The sequence below is a fragment of the Haliotis rubra genome, unplaced genomic scaffold (genome assembly GCF_003918875.1).
Source record: "Haliotis rubra isolate DU_JTF1 unplaced genomic scaffold, ASM391887v1 Scf1955, whole genome shotgun sequence".
In the NCBI taxonomy this organism is placed as follows: Eukaryota; Metazoa; Mollusca; class Gastropoda; order Lepetellida; family Haliotidae; genus Haliotis; species Haliotis rubra.
In genome coordinates, this window is record NW_025765953.1 from 43,370 (window position 1) to 56,826 (window position 13,457).

The window sequence follows — 13,457 nt, forward strand, 5'->3', positions numbered from 1 at the left end:
GGAGTTGAACCAGGTCTTCGGTGTGGCGGCCAGCTGACGCTTTAACCACTAAGGCTACCCCACACCCTCTATTAACACAGGATGTTGTTTGGGTGCTTGCAAAACATGCCTGGTGAAAGCTTTCTATAGTTTGCTTAACCATCCATGCAACATTATAGTCTGTTTGCAGTGAAAAGCATTACTGATGAATTTCACTTTTAAAAAAAAGTAAATCAAATAGAGTGAAATTAAGATTGCAAATCCTCATAATTTTACCTTGCCAACTGAACATTTAAATCTCAGAATTTTATTCAACTTAGGATAAAAAGTTGTTTAAAGGTCATATGCAACCAAAATATCAAACAATTTAAACACAATTATCACTTATTCATGATTATGAAAAACATATAAACAAAATAATAAGTGTACAATCACAAATCAAAAGTGCAATATTGTGTACTTGGGTTTACTTCCTAGAAAGCGAAGCGGCGGGATACCGAACCCAGTCAGAAGCGGGTGGGTGTGCACTCAAGTGTAACGGCTGGTTCATTTGCAGATGCCCTCCGCGGCTCATTGTGTGTGTATATATAGAGATGATGTTGGTTTTGTAAATACATGCTCATTTTTGTGTATAACATTTTTCAATCAACAGACATCATCATAACATGTCGTGTGTACAAGTATCACACCTGCCTGTCTGTGTAATTACATAATGTGAAAGAGACTGAACTCAGGCCATAAATCAATGCGTTTGTTTATGGTGTATAGCCTGATAGGTGTTAAGTTCAAATTGCATGTGGTCAGTGATCGAAGTTGTGTATTGAATATTGTCATTAGCAGACAGGCGGGCAGACACATAGGTGTCAATAAAACCGACATTGAGTTTTGTCTGTGACAACGACATATCTATATCACAGTTAGAAATTCTGTCAACGCTAAATAATGACATTGCTTTTAAGTATCGAACTGAGAAGGTGACTGGGTAAGTGAAAGACAAATGAAGTTGGTAATCTACTGTCATAACATATAAAAAGCTCGCGCCTGTGAAATATCAACAAAACATTTTAAAAAATAGCTCACACCAAAGCTTTCACCGAGTATTCACCGGACAACCCGCTTCCAACCTGCGCGAAACTATTAGTGAATCGTTTGAACTCTGGGTTTTTTCATCGTGTTATTTTTCAACTTTATAAGTTGAATTTGCATTTTTGATGATTTGCTCCGGTAAGTCCATACCGAAAGGTATCAGAATCTGCAAAGTTGTATTTTACGTTTCATGTGACCTTTAACAAACGATCATAGTTTCAAATCGCTATTTTTGGTTTGTATTGCAAGGGGGAATGCACATTAAATGAAACACCGAGAACCTTTTGGGGTTGGTCTGACTGACTGACTGAGTTTTGGTTTTACGCCGCTTTTAGCAATATTCCAGCAACATCACGGCCGGGGACACCAGAAATGGGCTTCACACATTGTACCCATGTGGGGATTGAACCGGGCTTTTTAGGCGTGGCGAGCCAGCGCTTTAACCACTAGGCTACCCACAGCCGGGTTGGTCTGAGTTAGCAGCTCATCCGCATTGCAACAAACCGCGTGCATTTGTTTCATTGTTCCAACTAATGCGCTTAAACCTTGTAGTTCAAACCAATAATAGCGATTTGAAACTATGATGCGTTTGTTAAACAACTTTTATCCTAAGATGAATAAACTTCCGAGATTTAAATGTTCAATTGGCAAGGTAATTATGAGGATTAGCATAATCTTAATTTCACTGTATTTGATTTACTTTTTTGTTTAAAGTGATATTCATCGGTACATTTTCACTGCAAACAGACTATAGCTGGATGAACTTTCGGACTAACGATAAATTTTCCCTGCATTTTCAGGCTTATAAACATGTATCAATAACGCAGGCTGACTGTTTACAATTACAAGGCATAGATCTCAAAGGAATATTCAGAAGATGTATGAAAATGAATCCTCGTCGGCAACAATGAAACTTTTCATGTCATCTGATGTATGCAATCTTTCATTCATTGGCCTTTTGCAAAGATGAGCCAGTGAATGAAGTTGAATGATTTAGCATAAAACAATGCATCTTGGATGGGATATCACACTGGGTGTGGGGAACTTTAGACCCGTTTTGCTTTATGGAACAAAATGATAATATCAATATTATCACTATTTTTGCAGAATATTTACACAATTTTCCTATACCTCAACAAGTATTTTTTTTATTCATGTGACGACTTATGATTGGCTGGCTCGCGTCCTAAATGAAAGACATTTTCATGGGTTGCATGTTTTGTTCAAGTTCCCTAGTTTTATCCAGAATTATTGTGTTAACTCACAGCTTTACACGCTTTCCCAAACAACGAAGTCTTTGTGATAACAATCAGCAAGCATTTCATGCTGTAGGTGTTTTCACTACTTATCTTTTCGATCGCCCAATTTGCGGTTGTGTTGAACCAAATATTAATGAAACAAGAGTTTACATCATGACCAGTGTTGTGGAGATGCAATGAGTCAGATAACATCCCCCGCACATCGTAGACCGACCAAAAAGAGCTTTGGAACCGGCTACCTTCAGTGAACTATTTTGAAAATTAGTGAAACGTATGTTTCAAGCTGAAAGAATGATTTACTAAGTGAAACATCAGAATGGAAAGAGAAGCGAAGCACATGGCATGTGCCTGGTGTTTAAAGAGAGCTGTATTTCATGATCAGCCCTTTCTACGTTCATAATTTTAGGTAAAGGTGATATGTAGTGCCTTTACACTGACCACTCCTTATCGAACAATCATAATTTTCAGAATTAGTACAATTATTCGCAGTTTTCTACGACAACAATTGCAAAGTTCGTATACCTCAACGTGAGAATTGAAAAAAGAGGCTGATCGGAAGTAATGGGACTATAATATTCCTTCGCCCGCTAGAGGAAAATATTATCTACACAACTATTTAACACTGTGCCTCCAATGACAGGACCTCATATGGATTCTATTAATGATGTCAATTATTTCTTGTTTATTTTGTCGATCACACCTTTGACTGAATTCTTGCTGATATTCGAGTAGTGTAATAGTTTCTGGCTTACAAATAAACCGCCATTTTCATAGTTAGATATCAATTGTTAAGTCAAAATTCGTGCAAACTATGTATTTGAATACTTTGAAATTAATTTGGTTCAACTAGGGATAATCTACGTCTTCTTTTCTCCCTGGTTCAACGAAAAACGAGGGGCGATCGGGTAGCCCAGTGGTTAAAGCTTTCGTCCGTCACGCCGTAGATCCGGGTTCGATTCCCCACATGGGTACAATGTGTGAAGCCCATTTCTGGTGTCTCCCGTCGTGATATTGATGGAATATTGCTAAATGCGGCATAAACCCAAACTCACTCAACCACTCAACGAAAACGACTCGATTATTTTGGCATTCTTTCAGACTCAAATATACCAAAAAAAATGTTAAAATAGTTTCACAAGAGCTAAATTTGGAGGAAACTCTGTATGTAACAAATATAATAATGCGGACGTTTTCTGTCTCGGCAATATTCCAGCTACATGACAGTGAGTCTGGACTACACAATCCAGTGATTGACATCATAAGCTAATCATAGAGCACGCAATCAGGATAAGATGACATGCATAAAACTACATCGGGAGATGTAATGATGACCACTCGATCTTATCATGCAGTCGCCTCCTACAATAGTCGCCTATTACCAGGATCTTCTGAGCCCTGACATCTAGACCGCCTCCGTGGTGTTGTGGTTAGGGCGTCCACCCGGAGAGCGGAAGGTCGTGGGTTCGATCCCCGACCGCGTCATACCAAAAGACGTTAAACTATGGTACATGTTGGTCCCTGCCTGGCGCTCGGCATTAATGGGTACAACAAGGACTTGTCGGCTCGGAGTCAGTACAATGTGTCTGGGTGGGGTATTCATGCTTCACTGCGGCATGGTATCTCAGTGGGCTAACACTATAAAACCAGCTTCAGTCTGGGCTAGTACAAGCAGCCGCACATACACATACACACGCATGCACGTCGTCATATGAGCGAAATATTCTCAAGCACGACGTTAAACCCAATTTCACCTCACCTCACCTCACCTGACATCTACCCTAGCTGATCCGTGGTCAGAGGTCTACGTTTACACTGTACTGATATCATATATTATATGACAATAAGGGCCAATTATACATATTATTTTTTACCCTGTCAGACAGGTAGGTAATTTATTTTTCATATCTAAAAATGTGTGAAACATACAGCGTGGATCATGTTTGTTTGTTTAGTTATTTACTATAAATTGGGATAGATATATATCGTTGACGAATTATTAGTCATTCGCTAATAATGCTATATTGAAATATGCCACGGTCTGCCCTTGCGAGTACCATCTCAAGTTGACAGACAGGCAGTTTTATTCCATACAAAGACCACTGGCCCAAAATACAAATCATTTGTCATTTAATAATTAAAGCGCACATAAGATATGTAATCAATGAATATAGGATTCCTGATTTTGTTGACACATTTATAACGTTTGTCTGGGGTTTTGAACAATGTTGATGATAATATAAATTGTTGTAAAACAAACCGTATATGTAGGGACTACATTTTGCTGCGTGAGCGTATCCGGCTCCGAATTGCCGGAAGTTATTGTCGCTTATTATTTCACAGGTCGTGTCAGCATGGAGGTGTTTGACAGATAGTTGTTGCGAATGTTGCTCCCTTTCAGGGATGTTGATGTCATGTTTGGTCGGAATATATATATTTTGCATATACCTCCCACATGTCAAAAGCAACGATGCCAAAGAAACATGACATTCTTTCGGAACATCTCTATATCAAAGTGGAAGAGTTGAAACCGAAACATTCCCCTGCACAAATTACTGGGATGTTGTTAGACGAGAATGACGAGAATGTGTTGAAAATGTTAGAAAACCCTTCCCATCTGAAAAATTATGTGGAAAAAGCTGTGCAAACATTGGATAAACACAATTTTACGTCTGAAAGTCACAGGTACAAACTGAAGCTGAAGGGGTCGTTGTCGGCACAGGTACGATACAGATATGTACCCCAGGTACGTTTCTGTATACAGTAATAATACCCTAAACAATGTCAAAATACAGAAACGTACCCGGCACCTTGCGTCCATATTTCGCAACCCAAAAACGAAACTGTATGTAGTTGTTCCCGTTCAACTGATTGCAAATGGTATTGTGCTCCGCGAAATATTCGTTACCGTGTATGGTCGTTTCTTATAGAACGCAATCAAATGCATCTAATTCAGCTGTATGACAGTTCCAATCAAGAAAACAACACACTAGGTTACGTTTCTGTATTCCGATTTTGGCTAGGGTATTTTTCTGTATACAGAAACGTACCTGGGGTTCACATCAGTAGTACCCGTGCCGACAACGACCCCTTCTGCCAAACTGAATGTTTCAGGGTGTTTGATTATCAGGATATAATCTAGAAGATTCTTGGGAAAGAGTTCCTTCAGTTCCCCCAACCCTAAACCTAACCCTAACTTAAATTTTGGACTTTGAGTCATTTTGTGAGTTCTCTAGTAATTGTTGTGTTAAGTTTTGTTAATAATTTCAGTATATTTATAAATATTATTTGGGATGGGGGAGCGGGAAGAACTCTTACCCTATATCCCAATCATTCTTATGTGGTAGTTAGGCAAGATTACAGAATACCGGATACCCGCCATCTTTGAAAGCACGCAAGTTTACTTAGGGTTAGGATAAGGTTTAGGGATAGGCTGACGTGACACTAAACAATATGGCTGATAGGTATCCAGTATTCTGTAGGTGTACCGATAGTTAATTAAAGGTAAAGATGTACTACATTGTGTACCACGGTGTATGTCATTGTTGACAGTGGTTCATGTTTTAAATGTTTCAGTATGGACTCAAGTGTTTCAGAATAGTTATCAATGTTTCAGTGCATTCTGTAATGTGAGGAAGTCCGCAGCAGAGTCCAGTCCAGAACTCTGTGATGCCCTGTATGCCAAAATATCTGTTCTTGAACCATCAATGCCATCAGAGTTAACAGGTACAGTAGTGTTCCACTTTGCTCCATGAGGCCTAAAAAGAAAAATGCTGTGGTTGCCGATTACCCGACCAACCCTTGAATTCTAGTGCCGATCCAATTTTTTTTAGAGGTATGATGTATGCTTTTAGATGACGTATTTTTTTCTCAGCACAAACAGACATTGGCCATTCTGATAGGGACAGTCAAAACAATGGCTGCAAGAGGGCAATCTAAACCTTGATTGAATAAACAATTACACATTGATAAATGTGCTATTAGTTTGTACTTCTGGAAAAAAATGAAAAAACATCCTACCTACCTACCTACCCAAACTTTTAAAGAGGTGTAATCTGAACCACACCATTTTTTTATATTGGCCTGATTGATTTATATTATCATCTCACCTATACTGAACCACAAAAGAAATGTCGCACTGATAGGGGTTTCTTAAAGCACACACTTTAATTCACTCTAACAATCAAAACTTGACAATTATGGTTAACACATTTTCAGGAAATACATTTAGAGTTCACACAAACAAAATCATCAAAAATGGTACCATTAAGATACCCCAAAGTCAGTATCGTGTGTGGTCTCTATGGGCATTGCTGAAATCGTTGCATCGTCTGTACATGGAATGAATTGGCCAGTCGATGAAGGTCATGCACACTTGGGTCCATACTCTGCGAAATGCATGATCGAGTCTAGCCGTAGTTGTCGGCCTTGGTTGGAGGCCATTCAGTCTTTTTTGAATCTTGTCCCAAAGATGTTCTACTGGACTTAAATTCGGACCTAGTGCAAGATTTTGTAGGGTTTGGATGCCATGCTATCTTAGGAAGTCCAATGTTGCTCTGGCAGTGTGGGCACGAGCGTTGTCTTGCTGGAAGATGTGATTTCAGTAACGTCAAAAATGTGGTACAACGTGGAGTCTTATGACTTAATCAATATAGCGAGCAGTTGTCATGTCATTTCCTCATCCTGGACCAAGATTCTGGAACACCACGGTATTAACTAACTGGTTCAGACCGATTGCACCCCACACTATGATGCTTGGACCACCCCACAAGTCTCTTTCAACAATACACTCATTGGAAAACATTTCACCACGCCCTCGCCATACTCTCACTCTGCCATCGACTGTCGAAACGCAATATCGGCTTTCATGAGATAACAGGACAGTTCTCCACTGTCGATAACGCCAATTTCAATGCTGAGTTGCCCATTTTGGTCGGTTTTGGCGGTGATGAGCGGTGAGGACAGGACTACGATATTGTCTGTGACAGTAGAGGTTTCTTCCACGCAAACGTCCACACATTGTATCGGCACTGTATCACTGTGGTGAGCCTAAATGGTCTGCTGTGCTGTTTCCGCCGTCCTTTTGGGGAAGCGATTCTGCTGATGGTTGCGCACAGCCTGGCAATCTTGATGTTACTGAATGTAGCCCACTGCATGGACGGTCTTGGATGCTGTTAGTGACCTGATACCACTCCTGCAGTCGGTAGATTGTCCTAACATGAACATTAAAATGATTGGCTACCCTCCGTGCAGTCTGGACAACTTGCAACCGTCCCACGACTTGGTTACTCTGATTTCTCGTAAGATGTGGCATGGTGGCTGTGTCAAAATAAAAATGATTTCAGGTGAGTTTGGGACTCGCTTTCATTGGTAGGGTTGTCACAACATGCACATGCATTTTCATTTTCACGAATGTCATACGGAACCTTTTACCATGTCTGCCTTTTTCAGTGCATTTGGTCGACATGCTTTTTCATCAGAAAACACACTGATGTTGGTAATAACTGTCAATTTGGATTGAAAAACATGTTAAGAAAACGGTACAATCATAACAAAAACACCACCTTGCAAGAACAAAATTTTGCATTTGGTTTTGAAAAGCGACGTTTCTTTTGTGGTTCAGTACATAATACCTTACATCTCGTATGTTTCAGCTGTTTTTACACGTTAGATTGTAACTTGATGTGAGTTACATTTGTGTTTCTGATCCAGACTCAATGATATTCACAGGCCAACATCAAGGAAGCAGTAAATTCATTGGCAGAGCAATCTTGTAGGCACAATTTACAGTGTATTCATAGACAAACTGAGAGTGAATTTCTTTAAGACACATTTTTCTTTTTGTTTGGAGTGAATGAAAGTGATTAAACCAATCATATCATTGATACCTCGCAGAATACTGACGTGTCATGTATTACCTCAGCTCTCAATTCTTTGTTCTCGAAGGATTGATAAAAAAATCACTTTCTCGGTATTCCCACAATAGAACTGGTTCTTAGGATTGTCTCTATATTTGATCATGTGATCAGACTCACTGACTTACAGCACATCATTACACCCTAACTGTGAATCAGAGCGTAGATCAATATCTGACACATGTTCATCATGTTAGGCTAATCGAAACTCAGTTGTTGTTATTTAGCTGGACTGGACAATAATGATCAATAAACAACAAACAGACAATATCTCTCTATTTCCATGTGGACAGGCATGCTGGCTGAGTTAGACTCTGACACTGTGTCACAGCTTCTAGCGTCGCCAGAGATGTTGAGACAGGCGATGTCCCGAGCCAAGGATTCCTATCTCAAGTGTTACCATGTCTCCCAGGAATCCAGTGTTCCACACACTGAGAAAAACAACAACCACACTGCAGAAGCTGATCTCGGACAGGAAGTTTATGACAAAGTTAGAGAAATGTTCCCTGATCATGCATCTCACATCACAGGTAAACAAAACTGGCCCTTTTTACATTTTGTGGACAAAAGATTCTTTTCTTGGTTCTTGGTTGCAACAAGTCATTTTTGATAAATGGGAATAATTTACAAATGGGAAGCCACTTGAGAATGTTTGTCTCAATATGGTATGGCAGGGTTTTGCTTTTGCAAACCTTACAATTGATCATTTGATTTTATTTGATTAGTTGGTCTAGGACTGTGATCGGCCATCTCGACATTCAGGTTGTATAACTGGCTCATCACCAAATCCTGAGTACCAAGTCAACTGTATTGTTGCGTTATTCACTGTCTGTCTCATATTGTGTTTGGGGCAGTGGGGTAGCCTAATGGTTAAAGCGTTGGCTCGTCACGCCGAAGATCCGGGTTTGAATCCCCACATGGGTACATTGTGTGAAGCCCATTTCTGGTGTCCGCCGCCGTGATGTTGCTGGAATATTGCTAAAAGCGGCGTAAAACCAAACTCAGTCAGTCAGTCATATTGTGTTTCAGTTGACATGGTAGAGAATATTGGCACAATGTGTGAAGCCAATTTATGGTGTCCCTTGCCATGATACTTATAGAATATTGCTAAAAGTGTCATAAAATCAGGCTTACTCAATCACTCTGTGTTTTGTTTTTTCTGGTTGCACATAAATAGCTTTGCTCACACTGTTGTAGCCCAACCATATGATTGTTAATGAATGGTAAAAGCCAATCAAGGAGGCTGAACAACGTGTCTGATACAGCAACAGAGCTGGTGACAGCAGTAGCAACTTCCTCTGTTATGATGTCAGAGTGTAATGGAAGTCTTTCTGACTGATGGGACGTTGACTGTTGTTGCAGGGATGCTGTTGGAGATGAGGACGTCACAGTTGCAGCATCTTCTCTCTGATGACCCAGACCGACTGAATCTGTACATCCACTGGGCCTACCAAACCCTACAGCAGTACCATGCCCAGTCCTGAGGACAACACAAGCACAGATAGTCTCTTTATGTCACATATACATCATGCTTTCATACCTTGTAAGACATGAATTGAATCTAGCACCCTTTCCTATTCGAGGTACTAACTATTAGTGACTCAGACTAACATTGAAAGATGGAACGGCAACCACTTGTTTGTACAAACTTCAAAACACCTGGCCAAAATGGGGTTTGGTCATGACATGTTTCATTATATTAAGCTGTGATCTTGGAATCAGTGTGTAGGGTAGGCAGCCTGGAGGCTGCAGCATATGCTGCATGACAAGTACTGCTGTGTGTGTGTGTGTTGTAATCTGAACACTTATTGTCAGGATCCACCTGCATATGGCGGTCATCTCAGCACTACTATCACAAGTTGATGTTAAATATCATCATAGTGCTAAGAACCTAGATTGCCACCTGATTTCCTCAATCTTGAACCAGAATGTCAACTTGTTTCATTGAGGAAATGGGAAATTCAGGGGTAGCCCTAGTGGTTAAAGCGTTAAGCTGGTCACACCAAAGACCCAGGTTCAATTCCCCACATGGGTACAATGTGTGACGCCCATTTCTGGTGTCACCAGGAACACCAGAGACCTATCATGCCGAGTTTAAATCCTAGTTTGCCAGGACTGTAGTTCTTGGTTTGTCTGCACCAACTAGTAAATGTCTAATATCTACATCTGATTAGGCTTACACCCACAAGTTGTCATGTCACAGAAATAGTTTCAAAGCAACGTTAAACCAGGTTCATATGCAAATGCTGTATTACCTTATCAATTGCTTCCTTTAATCATTATGATTCATGACCCTTGTATTTTGGAAACCAAAATGTCTTTTGCCATCATCATTGAGCTTCCATCAGAACCAAAGATGATTTATCATTGGTTAGTTGGTTTGTTGTTAACTCCGCACTCAGCAATATTTCACCTATTTAGCAGCGGTCTGTAAATAATCCAGTCTGGACCAGACAATCCAGTGATCAATATTATGAGCATCATTTTACGCAACTGGGATACAATGACGTGTGAACCAAGTCAGTGAGTCTGACCATCCAATCCCATTAGTCACCTCTTACAACAAGCATGGGTTGCTGAAGACCAATTCTAACCCAGATCTTCACTTGTTCATTCATCATTGGATGTTTAAATGCAGGTATCATTCAAGGTTTTGAATATCCATTATTTGATGTTTTAGTTGTAAAAGCTACAGATTTCATTAAAGTCTGGGGCGGTGGGGTAGCCTAGTGGTTAAAGCGGTCGCTCATCATGCCGTAGCCTTGGGTTCGATTCCCCACATGAGTACAATGTGTGAAGCCCATTTCTGGTGTCCCCAGCCGTGATATTGCTGGAATATTGCTAAATGCGGCATAAAACCAAACTCCCTCACTCATTAAAGTCTTATCTTTTACTCTGTCTTAAAACCTCTCTTTGTAGACACAATTCAGAAGTGGTTCCATGCATAGAAGAAATATTTTCATATTAGACATTGTTTATGATCAGACAAGAACCTGTTTAAAGGTCAGTCACTTAGTGTGTTTTCGTTGCGTGATACAAGAGACAGTATTCCCGGCCAAATATTTCCAGCCAATATGCTATATCTTATATTATGTGCAAAATATTCCCTGCATTTTCAGAAAACAGTTGTGGTATTGCTGCCAAATGTCAGATATTAGTGAGATGGAATGAAATCACAATGTTGTTTTAGCTACGCATTGATGCAGATGACAATGCTGGGCCTATGGTCACATAATCATTGTAATGAATTCCAGTTTTTACATAGGTCTTTCCACACATATGAGGGCTTGTGATATTATATTATCAACTATTTGTATTTAGTATTTTGTTTTCTTTTTTGTTGCATGTACTGTTTGTCGTGTCCAGTGTCAGTGTTGGTGTCTACTCCTACTGCTGTGTTGAGGGTTTGTGTTATTCCGCCAGTAATTGGTCAAAACTCCATCAATTCACTAGGTTGCCAAAATGTTGATTTATTTTTAGTATTTCGTGCATTTAATGTACCGAGAGCCAGAATTTGTTTTTTCTTGTTTATGTTTAGTATTTTAGTCCAGTTGGTAAATTGTCAGCATGGTAAGGGGAGATCACTAGATGTTTCTATTTTAATATTTGTTTGTTTTTTTTCGTGTTTGTGGGAGTTGATGGATCAAGAGTCAATTCCAAAAAACCTTGCTTGCCATGTGTCCGAAGTGACTGGTGAACTCACTGGATCGTGTAATCTTCATCTATGTCTCTGTAAGAACTTCTGGGACAGCATTAGAAGGAATGTGCATGGAGGGCTAACAACATATAGATGGACAATTTCTTTAGCTCACATTGTAATAAAGAAGTTTTTCATCGATATATTGTTATCCTTCCTTTGTGCTCCAACTTGTAAATGCCCCTCAAAGAAGTTAATGTGGTGTTGGTCAAAGATAGCAGTTGCTATGGCGACTCTGATCAGTTATGTTTGTACCTTGCTTGCAGTGAGGTGTTCTGTCTTTGTTCATCTAACGTGTTCTTGTTACATGGCATTACACGATCTATTTACACGGTGTAACATGATCTGGTGACATGGTGTAACATGATCTGGTGTTCTGTCTTTGTTCAACTAACATGTTCTTGTTACATGGCATTACACGATCTATTTACACGGTGTAACATGATCTGGTGACATGGTGTAACATGATCTGGTGTTCTGTCTTTGTTCATCTAACGTGTTCTTGTTACATGGCATTACACGATCTATTTACATGGTGTAACATGATCTGGTGACATGGTGTAACATGATCTGGTGACATGGTGTAACATGATGTGGTGACATGGTGTAACATGATGTGGTGACACAGTGTAACATGATCTGGTGACACGGTGTAACATGATCTGGCGACATGGTGTAACATGGTCTATTTTCATGGTGTAACATGGTGTCATTTTTCATTCACATCATTGTAAAATATGGTGTAGCTGTTTGATCCGACATTATCTATCTACATGGTGTAACAAGACTTATAAGCGGTCTATGTACATTCATTTCTTGTAACCATTCCATGGAAACCATTTTGATCCTGAAAGAAAAGTTATTGCCAAAAGCATTGTTATAACAATTCCGGGGTTGTTTTTTTTGTCTTCATCGCCAGTCAGGAAATCCTTAAATCTAAATATCAGAATGTGCATGTGATATTGTATTGCATTTTCTGAAGTGTAGTGATTTGTTTTGGTGATAGTAGAATTGGTGTCCTCTTGACATAAACCAATGTATCGTTTGTTACCAAATATGTTTTAACTAGATTGTTGGATGGTTTGCATGTGGTTAGTGTTTCACGTCCATCATCTTGATGTGTGCACTATGCCACTACGGAAACGTGGAGGACCACTCATTTCTTTCATATTAATAGGACTAAACTGTCTCGCCATGACAGGTCAAGTATACAAACTGTAGGGAACTTTGTCATCCTTAATGTTTTTGAGTAGTATATAAAGTAGGGCTGGGACGATACACTATGTCACGATACGATACAAATCGCGATATTTTACCTGCGATAGGATACGTATCACGATACATACACCTTGAAAGAATGACACTGTATTAAGATTTAAAATGGTTTATGTCAAGGTGTTTGTGTATACAAACAAGTAACTCTATCAAACTTGCGTATTTTTCTCTAGATGTGTACTTTAACATGTTTAAGATAATACTGTTTTGAAAAAACTTGTGTATCGTTTTGTATCAATACACCAGTCG

General features: G+C 39.6%; 1 protein-coding gene across 1 annotated transcript; it reads left to right on the forward strand.

Moving 5' to 3' along the window:
* The first annotated feature begins 4,642 nt into the window (after positions 1–4,642).
* Positions 4,643–10,675, forward strand: LOC124274901. Its single transcript, XM_046710270.1, has 4 exons — positions 4,643–5,006; positions 5,938–6,047; positions 8,530–8,766; positions 9,599–10,675. Exons 1-4 carry the CDS (start codon positions 4,777–4,779, stop codon positions 9,718–9,720), a joined length of 699 nt encoding a protein of 232 aa, XP_046566226.1. The 5' UTR covers positions 4,643–4,776; the 3' UTR covers positions 9,721–10,675.
* Positions 10,676–13,457: the final 2,782 nt, after the last annotated feature.

Coding starts and splice junctions, on each gene's coding strand:
- LOC124274901 (XM_046710270.1), top strand. CDS start 4,777: ATGTCAAAAGCAACGATGCCAAAGAAACATGACATTCTTTCGGAACAT. Junction 5,007..5,937: donor TTTACGTCTGAAAGTCACAG/GTACAAACTGAA, acceptor TCAATGTTTCAG/TGCATTCTGTAATGTGAGGA. Junction 8,767..9,598: donor TCATGCATCTCACATCACAG/GTAAACAAAACT, acceptor CTGTTGTTGCAG/GGATGCTGTTGGAGATGAGG.